At 44.0% G+C, this 18560-nt stretch overlaps 1 protein-coding gene across 5 annotated transcripts in view; it reads right to left on the reverse strand.

Annotated features, from left to right (window-relative positions):
• The window catches only part of ASXL2 (ASXL transcriptional regulator 2), a 173271-nt gene that overhangs the window by 33627 nt on the left and 121084 nt on the right, over nucleotides 1–18560 (reverse strand). For all 5 annotated transcript variants that reach the window (XM_077489129.1, XM_077489132.1, XM_077489133.1 and 2 more), the window contains 2 exons: nucleotides 11856–11991; nucleotides 4565–4699 (listed from right to left, as the gene is read on the reverse strand). In XM_077489129.1, the coding sequence (XP_077345255.1) occupies nucleotides 4565–4699; nucleotides 11856–11991 (271 nt within the window). The remainder of the gene's footprint in view (nucleotides 1–4564; nucleotides 4700–11855; nucleotides 11992–18560) is intronic.

The raw sequence follows: 18560 nt of genomic DNA on the forward strand, positions 1-18560 counted from the left end.
CTCTTTAGCTCAGCCTTCAGGGAAGAATGAGAGAAATGTATGTCAAGTCTTAAAATAGAATTCCAGCCTAACACTAACTAGTCTTACAAAAATGTTTCCCCCCATCCCCTGGTACTTATGCTACTATTTTGTGTAAAAAAAGATCTGTATACTTATCTATACCTATCGTGATCCACAACTCCGGCTGCCAGGTGTCAGTCAGTGCCGGTGTTCTGCTGAGAACTGTCCCCCCATCGGATAGTACCCCGTACTGCGCAGGTGCAACGCGGAGGACAAGGAGACCCCGAAAGTCTCCAAAGATGAACGGTGCCTGCACACTTAATAGTACCTTGTGCCCGGAGTCCAGGTTCAAGCCCCACCATGCAAGTGGACATATGGTAGATGATTTTAAACAGCACTTAGTAAGAGGGCCCCTCGTGGGCTCACCATGCTTCGCTCAGCAATTTTTTATTCTAACTCTATGTCCACTTGGATGGTGGGGCTTGAACCTGGACTCAGTGCGCAGGCACCGTTCATCTTCGGAGTCTCCTTGTCCTCCGTACTGCGCAAGCGAGGTACAGGGCAGACACTATCTGACGGGGGACAGTATTCGACAAGACAGGGGAGGGGAGGGAGCACAAACAATGGCTGGGATATGGGAACCTATGGGTGACATCACAGCTCTCGGAATTCCCAGCCATTGTTGAGAGCTTCCTCCTCTCCCATGCAGCTGCCACTCACTAACACCGGGGATCACGTAATCGAACCAGAGTGGACTAAAATTAGGTAAGTATACAGAGCTTTTTTACACAGTTTAGGCAGTATAGGTACCAAGAGAGGGAGGGGACATTTTTAAGACAAGTTAGTGTTAGGCTGGAATTATATTTAAAAGTGGAACCATACTCACCCTCTAGTGCTGCACTGTCCCAGAGCTTTCTGCGGGCCACTGACATGCTCAGCTGGTCAAACTCCATGCCATTTTTAACCCCTTGGTGCCGGGTGCACGCAAATATGCGGATCCTTGGCACCACATATTTGCGTGAAGTGAATTGCTGTCCGTACAGTTACCAGCACCCAAATGAAAGCTTTTTCATATCACGTGACCGCCAATCACGGCGATCACGTGCTCTTAAGCCCTGCCTCCCATTGTTATAAACCTCTTAAAGGGAAAAAAAAGGGAAATGCCAGCATAAAGAGGTTAATGGCTGGGCTGAGATGATGTCACTTCCACATACAGTATCTCACAAAAGTGAGTACACCCCTCACATTTTTGTAAATATTTTATTATATCTTTTCATGTGACAACACTGAATAAATGACACTTTGCCATAATGTAGTGAGTGTACAGCTTGTATAACCGTGTCAATTTGCTGTCCCCTCAAAATAACTCACACACAGCCATTAATGTCTAAACCACTGGCAAAAAAAGTGAGTACACCCCTATGTGAAAATGTCCAAATTGGGCCCAAAGTGTCAATATTTTGTGTGGCCACCATTATTTAACAGCACTGCCTTAACCGTCTTGGGCATGGAGTTCACCAGAACTTCACAGGTTGCCACTGGAGTCCTCTTCCACTCCTTCATGGTGACATTACTGATCTGGTGGATGTTAGAGACCTTGCGCTACTCCACCTTCCATTTGAGGATGCCCCACAGATGCTCAATAGGGTTTAAGTCTGGAGACATGCTTGGCCAGTCCCTCACCTTTAATCTCAGCTTCTTTAACAGGGCAGTGGTCACCCTGGAGGTGTGTTTGGGTCCTTATCATGTTGGAATACTGCCCTGCGAACCCAGTCTGCAAAGGGAGGGCATCATGCTCTGCTTCAGTATGTCACAGTACATGTTGGCATTCACAGTTCCCTCACTGAACTGTAGCTCCCCAGTGCCGGCAGCACTCATGCAGCCTCAGACCATGACACTCCCACCACCATGCTTGACTGTAGGCAAGACACATTTGTCTTTGTACTCCTCACCTGGTTGCCACCACACACGCTTGACACCATCTGAACCAAATACATTTATCTTTTTCTTTTGAACCCCAGGACATGGTTCCAGTAAACCATGTCCTTAGTCTGTTTGTCTTCAGCAAACTGTTTCTGGCCTTTCTTGTGCATCACCTTTAGAAGTGGCTTCCTCCATGCAGACCAATTTGATGCAGTGTGCGGCGTATGGTGTGAGCACTGACAGGTTGACCCCCCACCCCTTCAACATCTGCAGCAATGCTGGCAGCACTCATATGTCTATTTCCCAAAGACAACCTCTGGATATGACACTGAGCACATGCACTCAATTTTTTTGGTCGACCATGGCAAGGCCTGTTCTGAGTGGAACCTGTCCTGTTAAACTGCTGTATGGTCTTGGCCATTTTCAGTTTCAGTGTCTTGCCAATCTTCTTATAGCCTAGGCCATCTTTATGTAGAGCAACAATTCTTTTTTTTTCAGATCATCAGAAAGTTCTTTCCATGAGGTGCCATATTGAACTTCCTGTGACCAGTATGAGAGAGTGAGAGCGATAACACCAAATTTAACACATCTGCTCCCCATTCGCACCTGAGACCTTGTAACACTAATAAATCACATGACAGCGGGGAGGGAAAATGGCTAATTGGGCCCAATTTGGACATTTTCACTTAGGGGTGTACTCACTTTTGTTGCCAGCGGAGTAGACATTAATGGCTGTGTGTTGAGTTATTTTGAGGGAACAGCCAATGTACACTGTTATACAAGCTGTACACTCACTATTTTACATTGTAGCAAAGTGTAATTTCTTCAGTGTTGTCATGTGAAAAGATATAATAAAATATTTACAAAATGTGAGGGGTGTACTCACTTTTGTGAGATACTGTATGTGCGGGAGTTCATTCATCTGGACATTGCCAAAACTGTACACTGAGCTATGCATGAGCAGTTCAGTGTACAGTGGGTATAGAAAAGAATCACCCCCTTTAAAACAATCAATCATTTTGTTGCTTTCCTGCCACACAGCAAAAATGACCACACAGTGGCTGAAGGAGAAAGAGGTGAAGATCCTTGCATAGCCTAGTCAGTGCCCAGACTTAAACCCCATTGAAAATCTGTAGAATGACTTGAAGACTGCAGTCCAAAAACAATCACCATCAAATTGAACTGAACGTGAGAGTGGGCAAATATTGCAAAGTCTAGATGTGCAAAGTCAGTAGAGACGTATCTCAACAGTCTAAGGCCCCTTTCACACTGTCGGACCGTTCAGGTCTGCCTGTCAGTTTTGACGGTGGACCTGAACGGGTGCTGCATGCTGGTCTATGGAGCGACAGTTGTCAGCGGTGACATGTCTGCTGACATCCGACCCATTCCGATCCGCCAAAAGCAGACGGATGGCCCTACATCCGGATCTGTTGCTGGAGGATCGGATCGGGTGAGATCAGATGAAAACGGACATGCTGTTCGTTTTCTTCCGATCTCTCCATAGAAACCAGTGGCGCTCAACAAGCCCCTCTCCGCTCAGTGAGCAGAGAGGGACCTGTCATACGCCGCCTCAGCGGAGATCAACAGAGAGATCTCCCTCTGAGCCGGCGGACAGAGGCAGACTCCGAGGCAGCGGATCTGCCTCGTGGGAAGGAAGCCTAAATGCTATAATCAAAACAAAATATGGACATAAGGGGGCGATCCTTTTTCCAACTCAGAGATTTTTTTTTTTTGATTTTTTTTTTCCTGACATGGTGGTGTTATAGCTTTCATGCTATAAGTTGAACAGAGTAAATACAGCTGGATAAAACAGAAATGGTGTCTGTCTTCATTCCAGGCTGCAAAACAATGAAATGTGAAACTTCCATAGATTATTTGTACCTATAGGTAAGCCTTATAGACTTACCTATAGGTACTGTAAATATCTCCTAAATGTGCACCGTTTAGGAGATATTTACTGTATATGCAGCCGAATACATCATCAGCTCATGCGCTCTGAAGGAATGGCCACTCGTGCCGCCATGGCACAGAGTCCTGTGCCATGACCGATGGCTCCTGCATGCATGCGCGGAAGTGATCTCACGTGGCTCCGGCCAGTCACACAGCTGGAGTCTGCAAACCCGAAAAGAAGACGGGTGACAACGAGGGCTTTTTTTTTTACCGGCGGCGGGCACCGCAGAGCGGCGGGCCCTTTCCCACCACCGATAAAAGTGATCTCGTGGTGAAAGAACCGCCGAGACCACTTTTATCTTGAAGCGGACTGCCAGCTAAAGAAGTGGATACCGGGGTTATGCCATAACAACGGTATTCCACTTCAAAGTGCCACCGTATAATGAAGGCGAGCGGTCCATAAGTGGTTAAAAAGACACTGCCACTTTGACATACTAGGTATGTGACAGTGTATGGTTAAAGACTTCAGTGACTCTTCAATCCAAAAGGGGCTGATTTACTAAAACTGGAGAGTGCAAAATCTGGTACAGCTCTGCATTGAAACCAATCAGTTTCCATTTTTTTTGTCAAAGCTTAACTGAACAAGCTAAAGTTAGAAGCTGATTGGCTACCATGCACAGCTTTACCATATTTTGCACTCTCCAGTTTTAATAAATCAACCCTAAAGTCTCTACTTCATGATGACACTTACTGTCCCGCAGTCGGCTGGACCTCTGCAAGGCTTTCTTTCCCAGGCCATGCAACGATTCATTTGATTTAACCGCCAAGTTGGAGGCTGGTGCAGAGATCTGCTGAGTCCTCGGCTCGGAGCGCTTCGCTGTCCATGCTGTAAGCAAAGAGAAACGGGAAAAATATTTAGTAATAATGCTCAGAGCATTTACTGTATGTCAAACTGAAACAACTGTCCTTAAACAGGGGTATATCTTGAGGCTCCGTTCACATGAATGCGAATTGGATGTGGTTTTCCCGCATTCAATTTGCATGACAGTAGAGTGTGACCGGCTCTCAATGGAGCCAGTTCACACTGCTCCAGGTCGGCTGCGGTCCCCATTAAAAAAGGGTCCTGGGCGTCTTCTGGTCCGATTCAGGTGCAAATTCAGGCAAAAATTTAGATCTGATATGCACCTGAATCGTTGAAGAGGAACGCACCAGACCCCCTGCTGTGAAACGCGGCTGCAGAATGTGTGAACGGAGCCTCAATGCCACGTGTCACCTGAATATATTGCGGTCTTAACATCTTTATTAAGTTTGAGTTAAGTAGCCCGTATGGGGGCTTTTTTTTTCTTCTTAATTAAACTAGTGGGTTGAATGAAAAAGAAAAAAAAAGAATTGATTCCCTCATCCACACACTTTAAGTGGATGGTGGAATCCTCCCACTGAACAATTGTGACAGCACGTAAACCTCCACATTGTCAGAATACACTGATCAGCGCTGGTGGATATAGCCTGCAGTGCTGATCAAGCATCAAAAACAGACATGGCGGTTGTACAGAAGATGATCGGTAGATCGATTTCTATACAACCTCCCAGCCCATATATAGATGTAGATCGAAACTCTGCCAGTACCTGCTGAACTGGCCAAATTTCGATCAATGTATTGCTACCTTAACCTATGTGATTGTGCATACAAGGCTATGTCCCTGACACTCATGAGAGCTGAAGAAGATGCCTGAATGAGAGTCTTAAGCCTTGTACACACGGTCGGAGAATCCGTCGGAATGTGTCCTATCGGACCATGTCGTCGGATAATCCGACTGTGTGTGGTATGCATCGGACTGATTCCGTCTGACCCAATTTTCCAACATGTTGGAAATATTTCCCGACCAACTGGGCCGGACGGACCTAATCCATCAAAGCTAATGGCTACTAGCCTGAATGTAGTCCCATCGTAACGAAATTACGTCATCACGTTCTGAAAGATCGGATTTTTCCCCAACTTGGCCCGACCGTGTGTATGCAACAGTTTCAGACACAATCCGTTGGACTAAATCCGACGGCCAAAATCCGACGGATTTGGTTGTCAAAATCTCCGACCGTGTGTACGTGGGCTAAGGCTGGATTCACACTATTGCAAATTGAATGCGGGTTTCCATGCATCTAATTTGCGTGACTGTGAGACTGTGCGTGACTGTGACCGGATATCTATGGAGGCGGGTTCATAAATCTTCAGAGCAGCTCCGGTGCAAATTGCACAGGATTACTGTGCGTCTTCTGGTCTATTTCAGGTCCGAATTGAGTCAAAAATTGAAATCAGACCTGAAACGGTGAACAGGGAAGCACCAGACCCCTGCTGTGAGCCCCTCCATGTGGCAATGTGAACTCAGCCTTAAACATTACAGAACAAATTAATTTGAATGTGACTACTACAAGTTATATCATGAGCTGGATAAAGGAGACCTTTCATAGACTTATGGAGCCCTTAGTGGTGAAGTTTTCAATACTGTACATACAGTATCTCAAAAAAGTGAGTACACCCCTCCCATTTTTGTAAATATTTTATTCTATCTTTTCATGTGACAACACTGAAGAAATGACACTTTGCTACAATGTAAAGTAGTGAGTGTACAGCTTGTATAACAGTGTAAATTTGCTGTCCCCTAAAAATAACTCAACACACAGCCATTAATTTCTAAACCACTGGCAACAAAAGTGAGTACACCCCTAAGTGAAAATGTCCAAATTGGGCCCCATTTGCCATTTTACCCTCCCTGGTGTCATGTGACTCGTTAGTGTTACAAGGTCTCAGGTGTGAATGGGGAGCAGGTGTGTTAAATTTGGTGTTATCACTTCCATTCTCCCATTCTGGTCACTGGAAGTTCAACATGGCACCTCATGGCAAAGAACTCTTTGAAAAAAAAAGTGTTGCTCTACATAAAGATGGCCTAGGCTATAAGAAGATTGCCAAGACCCTGATACTGAGCTGCAGCACGGTGGCCAAGACCATACAGCGGTTTAACAGGACAGGTTCCACTCAGAACAGCCCTCGCCATGGTCGACCAAAGAAGTTGAGTGCATGTGCTCAGCGTCATATCCAGAGGTTGTCTTCGGTAAATAGAAGTATCAGTGCTGCCAGCATTGCTGCAGAGGTTGAATTGGTGGGGGGTCAGCCTGTCAGTTCTCAGACCATACTCCGCACACTACATCAAATTGGTCTGCATGGCTGTCATCCCAGAGGGAAGCCTCTTCTAAAGATGATGCACAAGAAAGCCTGCAACAGTTTGCTGAAGACAAGCAGACTAAGACCAAGATAAACTTATTTGGTTCAGATGGTGTCAAACGTGTGTGGCGGCAAACAGGTGGAGTACAAAGACAAGTGTGTCTTGCCTACAGTCAAGCATGGTGGTGGGAGTGTCATGGTCTGGGGCTGCATGAGTGCTGCTGGCACTGAGGAGCTACAGTTCATTGAGGGAACCATGAATGCCAACATGTACTGTGACATACTGAAGCACAGCATTATCCCCTCCCCTCGGAGACTGGGCCGCAGGGCAGTATTCCAACATGATAACAACCCCAAACACACCTGCAACACAACCACTGCCTTGCTAAAGAAGCTGAGGGTAAAGGTGATGGAGTTGCCAAGCATGTCTCCAGACCTAAACCCTATTGAGCATCTGTGGGGCATCCTCAAATGGACGGTTGGGGGAGCGCAAGGTCAATAACATCCACCAGCTCCGTGATGTCGTCATGGAGAAGTGGAGGAGGACTCCAGTGGCAACCTGTGAAGCTCTGGTGAACTCCATGCCCAAGAGGGTTAAGGCAGTGCTGTTAAATAATGGTGGCCACACAAAATATTGACACTTGGGCCCAATTTTGACGATTTCACTTAGGGGTGCACTCACTTTTGTTGCCAGCGGTTTAGACATTAATGGCTGTGTGTTGAGTTATTTTGAGGGGACAGCAAATTTACACTGTTATACAAGCTGTACAATCACTACTTTACATTGTAGCAAAGTGTCATTTCTTCAGTGTTGTCACATGAAAAGACAGAATAAAATATTTACAAAAATGTGAGGGGTGTACTCACTTTTGTGAGATACTGTATGTACAGTATTGAAAACTTCACCACTAAAGCCGCGTACACACGGGCGGACTGTATGGCCAACTTAGTCCGTCAGACAATCCGACGGACAGTCCGTCCTACTTTCGAATGAACGGACTTGACCACACACGATGAACAAACTGTCCGTCGAAAGCTTGCGCGATGACGTGTACGGCACGTACGACGGGACTAGAAATAGGACGTCCAATACACAGCAATGCAACCTTCCGCCGTGTAAATCCTTTCTGAGCATGCGCCATACTTAGTCCGTCCAACTAGCCTACTCACGAGCGGATTGCCCACTGAAACCAAAGTCTGACGGACAATATTACGGAAATTCCGAAAGACTTAGTCCGCCAGACTGCACGCTGAAAAAGTCCGCTGAAGCCCACACACGAGCGGACTGTCCGCTGAAATGTGTTTCGGCGGACTAAGTTGGGCAGACAGTCCGCCCGTGTGTACGCGGCTTTAGGATTCCATAAGTCTATGAAAGGTCTCCTTTATCCAGCTTATGATATAACTAGTAGATACTGTATGCCCCCTTCTCAGCTGTACAATGCAATGGCTTGCAGTGAGCTGCAGTCATTCATAACACCCCCTCCATTGGCAGTATTTTTATTATACTTATCCTTTACAAAATCATTAGGATGGTCACTTGAAGTGGCAGGGTTCTCTTTGCCTATTCTCTGGGATTTTTTTGCAGACTGGATTACAGACATTTTAGGCGAATAAAATAATAAGCCCAGAATAAGGCTTCATGCACACAGCCATACAGCATGGAGAGCCTTCATACTGATATTCCCAGGGTCCGCTGCCGCCACATACAGTGCTGTGAAAAAGTATTTGCTCTTTCCTGATTTTTTTGCATATTTGTCACACTTAAATGATTCGGATCATCAAACAAATTTTAATATTACGCGAACATAACCCCAAAAAATACAAAATGCACTTTTTAGATCATTTCATTTATTAAAGGAAAAAAGTTGTCCAAACCTGCCTGGCCCTATGTGAAAAAGTAATTACCCCCTAAACCTAATAACTGGTTGTGCCACCCTTGGCGGCAACAACTGAAATTAAGAGTTTGTGATAACTGGCAATGAGTCTTTCATATTGCTGTGGAGGAATTTTGGCCCACTCTTCTTTGCAATTGTTTTAATTCAGCCACATTGGAGGGTATTCCAGCACCAAGGCCTGTTTAAGGTCATGATACAGCATCTCAATCAGATTTAAATCCGGACTTTGACTAGGCCACTCCAAAACCTTAATTTTGTTTTGTTTCTTTGAGCCATTCAGAGGTGGATTTGCTGGTGAGTTTTGGATTATTGTCCTGCTGCATAACCCAAGTGTACTTTGGCTTGAGGTCAGGAATTGATGGCCGGACAATCTCCTTCAGGATTTTCTGGTAGTGCGCAAAATTCATGGTTCCATTAATTATGGTAAGTCGTCCAGGTCCCAGACCATCACACTACCACCACCATGTGTGACTGTTGGTATGATGTTCTTGTTATGAATTGCTGTATTAGTTTTACACCAGATGTAACGGGATGCACACCTTCCAAAAAGTTCAAATTTTGTCCACAGAATATTTGCCCAAAGGTTTTGGGGATAATCAAGATTCTTTTGGTAAATGTGAGATGAGCCTTTGTGTTCTTTTTGGTCAGCAGTGGCTTTGGCCTTGGAACTCTCCCATGGATGCCATTTTCACCCAGTCTCTTTCTTATTGTTGAATCATGAACACTTACCTGAGGCAAGTGAGGCCTGAAGTTCTTTAGATGTTGTTCTGGGTTCTTTATGACCTCCTGGATGAGTTGTTGTTGTGCTCCTGGAGTCATTTTTGTAGCCCGGCCACTCCTGGGGATGGGTTACCACCAATCCAAGTTTTCTCTATTTATGGATAATGGCTCTCATTGTTGTTCACTGGAGTCCCAAAGCCTTAGAAATGACTTTGTAACCTTTTCCAGACCGATACATGTCAATGACTTTGTTTCTCATCTGCTCTTGAATTTCTGTAGATCATGGGATGGTGTGTTGCTTTTTGAGATCTTTTAGCGTACTTTCCATTGTCAGACAGCTTTATTTCAAGTGATTTCTTGATTCAACAGGTCTGGCAGTAATCAGTAAATAGAGAAAGAGACGGCGCCCTCTAAGTGCAGCAATAAGGTTACTCAGATTTATTAAAAACGGTTTAAAAACACTCACATTAGTTTAGTGGTGTAAAGGCACATCTTAGATGCAATGTTTCATCCGTATGTCCATAGGCACGACTCATGGGGCTGTAGTACAGGGTTCACAGCATCTGACTTTTTGGCCGATCGTTAGTGGCTTAGTCCATTCCATGAAATTCTTCAGGATGGTGGAGGTAGTGCTGGTCACTGTAGTGCCCTTGGTCAGATCTTCGGGGAGTCGGTGTCATCAGGAGACCGGCTGGGATAGGCGGCGCTTCGGAGCATGCATGCTCCTTCATCATGCATGCTCCTTCATCATATACGTTTGCTATTTAGACACGATTTATTGTTGCTCTAATATCTTAATATTTTAATTCATTGCATTATAATTTTTATTTTAAATTCCCAGAGAGCGCCATATTACCCTACTCCCTCTTCTGGCAGTAATCAGGCCCGGGTGTGGCAAGTGACATTTAACTCAGCTTCCCAAAAAATGTGTTTAATCACAGTTCATTCACGATTTAGCAGGGGGGGTGCAATTACTTTTTCACATAGAGCCAGGCATGTTTGCACAGCTTTTTTCCCTTAATAAATTAAAAACACATTTTGCATTTACTTGGGTTATCTTTGTGTAATATTAAAATTTGTTTGATGATCTGAATCATTTAAAGTTGAGTTCTGACGAAAACATTTAAAAAAATTTTTTTGGGATCCTACCATTATTGCTAATGAAATTTGAAAAACAGTATACAATGATCATGATCGCTTGTTCAAAAATATCCATTTCTTACTGTAATAATGTATTGTGGCCGTTTCCATCATGAATGTGGGCATGTGAAGCCAAATCGAGATCACTTCCTGAAATAGCTTTTGAGAGGTGCATGCTGGGTAACCAGCATGTACCTCTCAATCTCGCACATGTACGATTCAACGTCAGCCGTAGCACCAATTGTTGTTGTTGTAGCCATAACAACGGGCGGCGATGGAGGAAGGTCCCGCCCCATTGTTATGACGACTTAGATAACAACACTCTGAACAAAGATGGCGTGTGATCCGCCATAAATGGCGGAATTTTCTGTCAGGAAATAACGCAATTTTTGAGCACAGTACTGCCCACAGTCTCCTGGGAAATGATGTGTCATCATTTACCAGGAGCATAGGCAGGGGAGGAAGTCACGAGGAGCTCTGCAGACTAGGAAGTGGAAAATTGCGAGAACTATATAGCAACAGGGCCTTTCTGGTAAGTATAAAAAAATAATTTTCCTCTAAATGTTTTTTCTAGGTTAAAAGGAGTCTTTTAATGCAAAAAAAAATGTTTAGGGTGGGACTCCGCTTTAAGTGTGACAAATATGCAAAAAAATAAAAGAGTCAGGAAGGGGGCAAATACTTTTTCACAGCATTGTACAGCTGCTCATTAAGTGCAGTAGAAGAGGCAGCTGTATGCGGTTGTTTGCGTAAAACACCCGCATGCACACCAACCTATGCTCTGAACACTATGGGGTTGATTTACAAAAAACGGAGAGTGCAAAATCTGGTGCAGCTGTGCATGGTAGCCAATCAGATTTTAACTTCAGCTTGACAAAAAAAACCTGGAAGCTGATTGGTTTCTATGCTAAGCCACACCAGATTTTGTACTCTCCCGTTTTTGCAAATCAACCCCACTGTCAATATGCAGGTTCTGGCAATTGTGAAAGTTTTGTTCTAATGGATCACATTGTAGATGAAATCCCTGAATCAATCCTATCTCCAGTCAGAAAGCAGACTCTTTGTGTACGTACTCTGTGCCGGTGCCGACTTGGACGCAGCAATATTGCTGGTGCTCTTCATGCTTTTCAGTAAAAGGTGCTGGCTGGCGGCGACTGGCATCACAGCCCTGCGTTGCTGCTTCTTCCGCTGTTGTTGTTGTTTCAGGGCCTGGACAAGGGACAACCACAGCACCATATAATAAAGGTTTCAGTATTTTACATACAGTCATATAAAATAATAATACGGAGGAGGAAGAAAGCTGCTTGGATATAAATCTGATGTGAGTTTTAGCTTTCTGATCTTGCACAATAATGCGTGCCGCGCTTAGGAACTGAGCCCAACAATGATTTTATAATAACCTGAGCAGACCTCCCTTTCCTCACCCCCACAATGGTCTCCAGAAGTAGAAGGATCACACCAAGTTTGTATCTTTTATGAAGTTTCTATTAGCATGGCGATGTTTTCCAGTGGTGTCCTGACACTTTCGGGATTTTTTGGTGTTTTTTTAACTTATCTTTAACTTTATCTTATGACAGGTTTGATTGGCAAGAACAATGTGGATTCATTACATTCCTTGCTTTACCCTTGACTATCTAAGAAACCTTTCTTGGTGTACCCTTCCGACATAGGATTCACTTTATTACACAGAGTTAACCTGCCCAACTTTAAAGCAGAACTCCAGTCTGCATCAATTTTTATACACTGGCTTAGTGGTTAGAAATTCTGCCTTGTAGTATTGGGGCCTTCGGTTCCAATCCCATCTACGACAATAGCTGCATGGAGTTTGCATGTTCTCCCTGTGCCTGCGTGGGTTTCCTCCTGGTTCTCTGGTTTACTCCCACACGCCAAAGACATGCTGGTAGGTTAACCGCTTCAGTCCCGGAAGATTTTACCCCCTTCCTGACCAGAGCACTTTTTGCGATTTGGCACTGCGTCACTTTAACTGACAATTGCACGGTCGTGCGACGTGGCTCCCAAACAAAATTGACGTCCTTTTTTTCCCACAAATAGAGCTTTCTTTTGGTGGTATTTGATCACCTCTACGGTTTTTATTTTTTGCACTATAAACAAAAAAAGAACGACAATTTTGAAAAAAACGCATAATTTTTTCTAAAAAAACATTTTTTTCCCCTAAGTTTAGGCCGACATGTATTCTTCTACGCATTTGCGTTTATTGATTGGTTTGCACAAAAGTTATAGCGTCTACAAAATAGGGGATAGTTTTATGGCATTTTTATTAATATTTTTTTTTTTTACTGGTAATGGCGGCGATCAGCGATTTTTATCGTGACTGCGACATTATGATGGACACATTGGACAATTTTTGGGACCATTGACATTTATACAGCGATCAATGCGATTAAAAATGCATTAAATACTGTGTAAATATGACTGCCAGTGAAGGGGTTAACACTAGGTGGTGCTGTAGGGGTTAAGTGTGTCCTAGGGAGTGATTCTAACTGTGGGGGGTGGGGCTGTGTGTGGCACGTCACTGATCACCGCTCCTGATCACAGGGAGTGGTGATCAGTGACAGTGTCACTAGGAAGAACTGGTTGTTTATAATAGCATTTCCCTGTTCTTCCTCTTCGTGAGACGATCACGAATAAACTGATCATGGAGCTTGTGGCGGATGTGCACGCAATGGCACGCCGGCAAATTCAAAGGGACGTACAGGTACTCCCACTTGCGCAGCCATGCCATTCTGTCAACGTAAATATACATGCAGTGGTTGGCGTTATTTTTTTCTATCAAATTGTTATGGGCAAAAATTTCTGTTTAATTTTTTACTCTTGGGCTTCAGCGCACTTCTTGCACATCTCAGCATATCCCAGCAGTACAACTCTGTCCCCTACAACAGGGAAGCTGCCGCACACACAATGATGTCATACCAAAAAATCATGTCCTATTCATATTTCTGCACTAGCTTGGATTACAGAAAAACACAAGCTGCATTAACCTACAATTAATAATGCATTAAAAAAAAAAGATGTAAAATATTTTTTAACACCAAGGTTTTCAGTGAGAAAACACATTTCTTTTGCATTATGGAAGTAAAAAGCATTGGATGACTCCAGCACAGTACTCTGCTGCCACCTGCTGTACAGAAAACAGTATGCACTCTGAAATATTAGTACAGTAAAACCTTGGTTTGAGAGCGTTTTGCAAGACAAGAAAAATCTTTAAAGAAATTTTGACTTGATATACAAGCAATGTCTTGGTATACAAGTAGCGTCATGTCCCAACTGAGTATAAAAGAAGAGAGGCGCCTCTAAGTGTAGCAATATTGTTACATTTAATGACGGTACAACATTTTAGCAACATATTGCTACACTTAGAGGCGTCTCTCTTCCCTTTAATACTCTGTAACTCTTGCTGGATTTAGCTTCTGATCCCCTTGTTGAGGCTTCCATTTGGGAATGGACATTTTATGATTACACAACCTGGTCACATTGCTATAATCTTTTTAAATGGACTATAAACTGCAGGGTTTATGAATAAATGGTTGTGGAACAAATCATCTGGGCTGCCATTATTTCTTATGGGGAAATTCGCTTTGATATACAAGTGCTTTGGATTACAAGCATGCTTCCGGAACGAATTATGCTCGCAATCCAAGGTTTTACTGTATACACTATCTACCACCATTCAGGGGATTTAGAAATAAGCACAGATACTGTTAATAATCTATATTTGCCTGAAAACATTTAAGGGGAGGTAATAATGGTGTCAGACATAAGATCACTGACAACCTGGATTTGTAGGACCACATACATAGAATATTGAAGACAGGATTTGTAGAATTTTAGCCTTTTTATTTACTCAATTAATAAAAATAAAAAAATCTGACAACACATCTCAACGTCAATGTATTTAATGATTCCAGCACAGTACTCTGCTGCCACCTGCTGTACAGAAATCAGTATGCACTCTGAAATATTCTTATATTACCGTATATACTTTCTACAATTCAGGGGACATAGAAATAGGCAGATACCATTAATAATCTATTTTTGCCTGAAAACATTTTATGGAAGAGATTAATAGTGTCAGACATAATAAGGTTACTGCCAATCTGTATTTGTAAGACCACGAACATAGAAAGGTGAGGACATGTTGTAGAGCATTTTAGCCTTTTCAAGTATCCAATTAATAATAATAATAATAAAATATACAGCCATGATATAAACAGAAAAGTCAGCGCTACTACCCATACACCACAAAGATAGCAGCGCTCCCAGGTGCTCCATCCACAGTCGCTGGCTGAGAAGGGTAATGTAGAAAAAATGATCAGCACTCTTTTCTGCCTAAAGTAGTGTCCAGTTTTCACTTAAACCAGGATATATTGCTGCCTTCATTTTTCCCAGAGCCAAATTCAGCAGTAGAACAGTCATTACATTCTCCTGAGGTAGTGAGAGCAGTTAGTTTCTATTTGAAATGTCTTCATTTTATTGAATAGCCACAGTGAACAAAAAGCAAATTAAGCCAGTTGACGCGTTTCAGGTTATAAGGCCTTAGTAATAACCACATTACAGACATAAAACTTTGAAATAAATAGACGCTCTAAAGATTATAGGCTCCACCCATTGATTGTCTTAATTGACCACAGGCAATTATCCAAAAAAAGAGAATCAGCTGCAATACATATAGGGTGATCCATGTGTACGCCGCTCATTTTTTTAATAAGGAACTTTAAAGCAAAATAAGGGTCAGTGCCCATCTGCAGCCTCACCACTGCCATCAATGCAGCCTCATAAGTCCACATCAATGCAGCCTGACCAATGCCTATCTTCAGCCTCACAAATGCCATCAATGCAGCCTCACCATTGCCATCAATGCAGCAGCCTCACCACTGCCATCAATGCAACAGCCTCACCAGTTCCATCAATGCAGCAGCCTCACCATTGCCATCAATGCCGCAGCCTCACCAATGCCATCAATGCAGCAGCCTCACCATTGCTATCAATGCAGCAGCCTCACCATTGTCATCAATGCAGCAGCCTCACCATTGCCTTCAGTGCAGCAGACTCACCAGTGCCATCAATGCCGCAGCCTCACCAATGCCATCAATGCAGCAGCCTCACCATTGCCATCGATGCAGCAGCCTCACCAATGCCATCAATGCAGCAGCCTCACCATTGCCATCAATGCAGCAGCCTCACCATTGCCATCAATGCAGCAGCCTCACCATTGCCTTCAGTGCAGCAGACTCACCAGTGCCATCAATGCAGCAGCCTCACCATTGCCATCAATGCAGCAGTCTCACCATTCCCATCAATGCAGCAGCCTCACCAATGCCATCAATGCAGCAGCCTCACCAGTGCCATCAATGCAGCAGCCTCACCAGTGCCATCAATGCAGCAGCCTCATCATTGCCATCAATGCAGCAGCCTCACCATTGCCTTCAGTGCAGCAGACTCACCAGTGCCATCAATGCAGCAGCCTCAACAGTGCCATCAAGGCAACAGCCTCACTAGTTTCATCAATGCAGCAGCCTCACCATTCCCATCAATGCAGCAGCCCCACCAATGCCATCAATGCAGCAGCCTCACCAGTGCCATCAATGCAGCAGCCTCACCAGTGCCATCAATGCAGCAGCCTCACCAGTGCCATCAATGCAGCAGCCTCTCCAGTGCCATCAATGCAGCAGCCTCACCAGTGCCATCAATGCAGCAGCCTCACCATTGCCTTCAATGCAGCAGACTCACCAGTGCCATCAATGCAGCAGCCTCACCGGTGCCTCAATGCAGCAGCCCCACCATTGCCATCAATGCAGCAGCCTCACCATTACCTTCAATACAGCAGACTCACCATTGCCATCAATGCAGCAGCCTCACTATTACCATCAATGCAGCAGCCTCACTATTACCATCAATGCAGCAGCCTCACTATTGCCATCAGTGTAGCCTGATCGATGCCCATCTGCAGCCTAGAGGGGACAGGGAGTAGGGCGGGACAAGTGCAGACAGATTACATACAGTGAGAATCTCCTATGATAGAACAGCGGTCCAATGGCTTCCCAGGAGAAGGGACTTGCCATTACAGAGGCCACCAAGTAAACAGGAGATTCTCACTGTATGTAACCTGACGGCGCTCGTCCCACCCCCCTTCCTGTCCTCTCCGAGGCAGCTAAAATTTAAGTATCGGCGTATAACACGCTTATGTTATTTGCCCCCGATTTTCAGGGTGAAAAAATGTGTGTTATACGCCAATAAATACAGTACATAATTTGTGCCACAGTTGATGTATTGCTGTATAATGAACTCTTCATCTGTGGCTGTGGCAACAAACGTTTTACCCAAAAGACACAAATTACAGTACCTACAGGTTTTTGTATTACAAGGATAACTTCCAGGATAGGAAGAACCAGGTGAATTGGCATTGTTTAGATGAGAAAAGACTAGGTGATAGTGTAGTCCTTAATGTGGGCGCACGTCGGCTAGAAAAATGGCAACTTGCTTGCAATATCCCATTTAAATCTTTATCTGTATACAGTATTGGCAGATTCTTTTTTATTATTCTGACTGATGATATTCTTGGGAAGATGTAGTTACAAACGTAATAGGTTTGCCCGTTCTTCTATTTCTAGAGTTGTAGGGTTTATTCTTATTCTTACACTCTCTCTTGGTTTTAGGCTTATCTGACAGTAATTCCTCTCTGTCCATTATTAAAACCCTTTCCAGTTTTTGGTGTATAACAAATTCGTCATAACCGAGGTCCAATAGGCACTGATGAATGATCTTGCATTCCAGCTCAAAGGCTGAGTCTGTTGAACAGTTTCGCTTGGCTCGAATAAACTCCCCATAAGGGATGGCATTGATGGTGTGGGATGGATGACAACTGGCTGCAAAAAGTGTAGAGTTACCAGAGCATGGTTTCCTATAGGTTAGTGATGGCAAACCTTGGCACCCCTGATGTTTTGGAACTACATTTCCCATGATGCTCATGCACTCTGCAGTGTAGTTGAGCATCATGGGAAATGTAGTTCCAAAACATCTGGGGTGCCAAGGTTCGCCATCACTATGTTGAAACATCACCTGTAGTTGGATCGCCCATTGGGGTGATGTCTAAAAAGTTGATACTGAAAGCATCATGCTCAATTGAAAAATGCAAATTTAACTGATTGTCATTAAGGCATTTCCAAAATTCATGCAATCCTATAGTATCCCCATCCCACTCCATCACGAGCGACCATACCATACAATCTGCCTGTCAAAGAGGTTGAGGGAGAGAACAAAAATTGTTCCTCCACCAACCCATGTAGAGGTTCGTCATGGACGGTGAGAATCTAGCATCCATGGACGCCTCAAAGCACTGGACATAATACACGCCACTGAATAAAAAAGAAATTATGCTTTAATAAGAGCTCAACGCTTAACAAAATAAACTCCTGTAACTCCTGGGAATAGGAGCTATAGTGTTGAAGATGATATTGGATGGCCTTCAAACCAGCGCTGTGGGGGGATCGGCGAATAAAGTGTCCTCACATCCAGTGTAGCCCACACATAGGTAGATGTCCATTTGAAAGTTGTAATATGGGATAGGACTGTGCTCGTATCTCTAATGTAGCAAGGCAATCTGTGTACTAAAGGCTCCAATAAGGAACCAATTCCGGCCACGATAGGTCATCCCTGTAAAGGACAATCAATTTTGTGAATTTTGGGGAGATGATGGAAAACCGGCACCATAGGCTGATCCACATAGAGATACTCAGCAGTTTTGGATGACAAAACTCTCA

This window comes from Lithobates pipiens, unplaced genomic scaffold, assembly GCF_037356315.1.
Source record: "Lithobates pipiens isolate NorthernLeopardFrog02 unplaced genomic scaffold, aLitPip1_a1.2 Scaffold_18, whole genome shotgun sequence".
Lineage (NCBI taxonomy): Eukaryota > Metazoa > Chordata > Amphibia > Anura > Ranidae > Lithobates > Lithobates pipiens.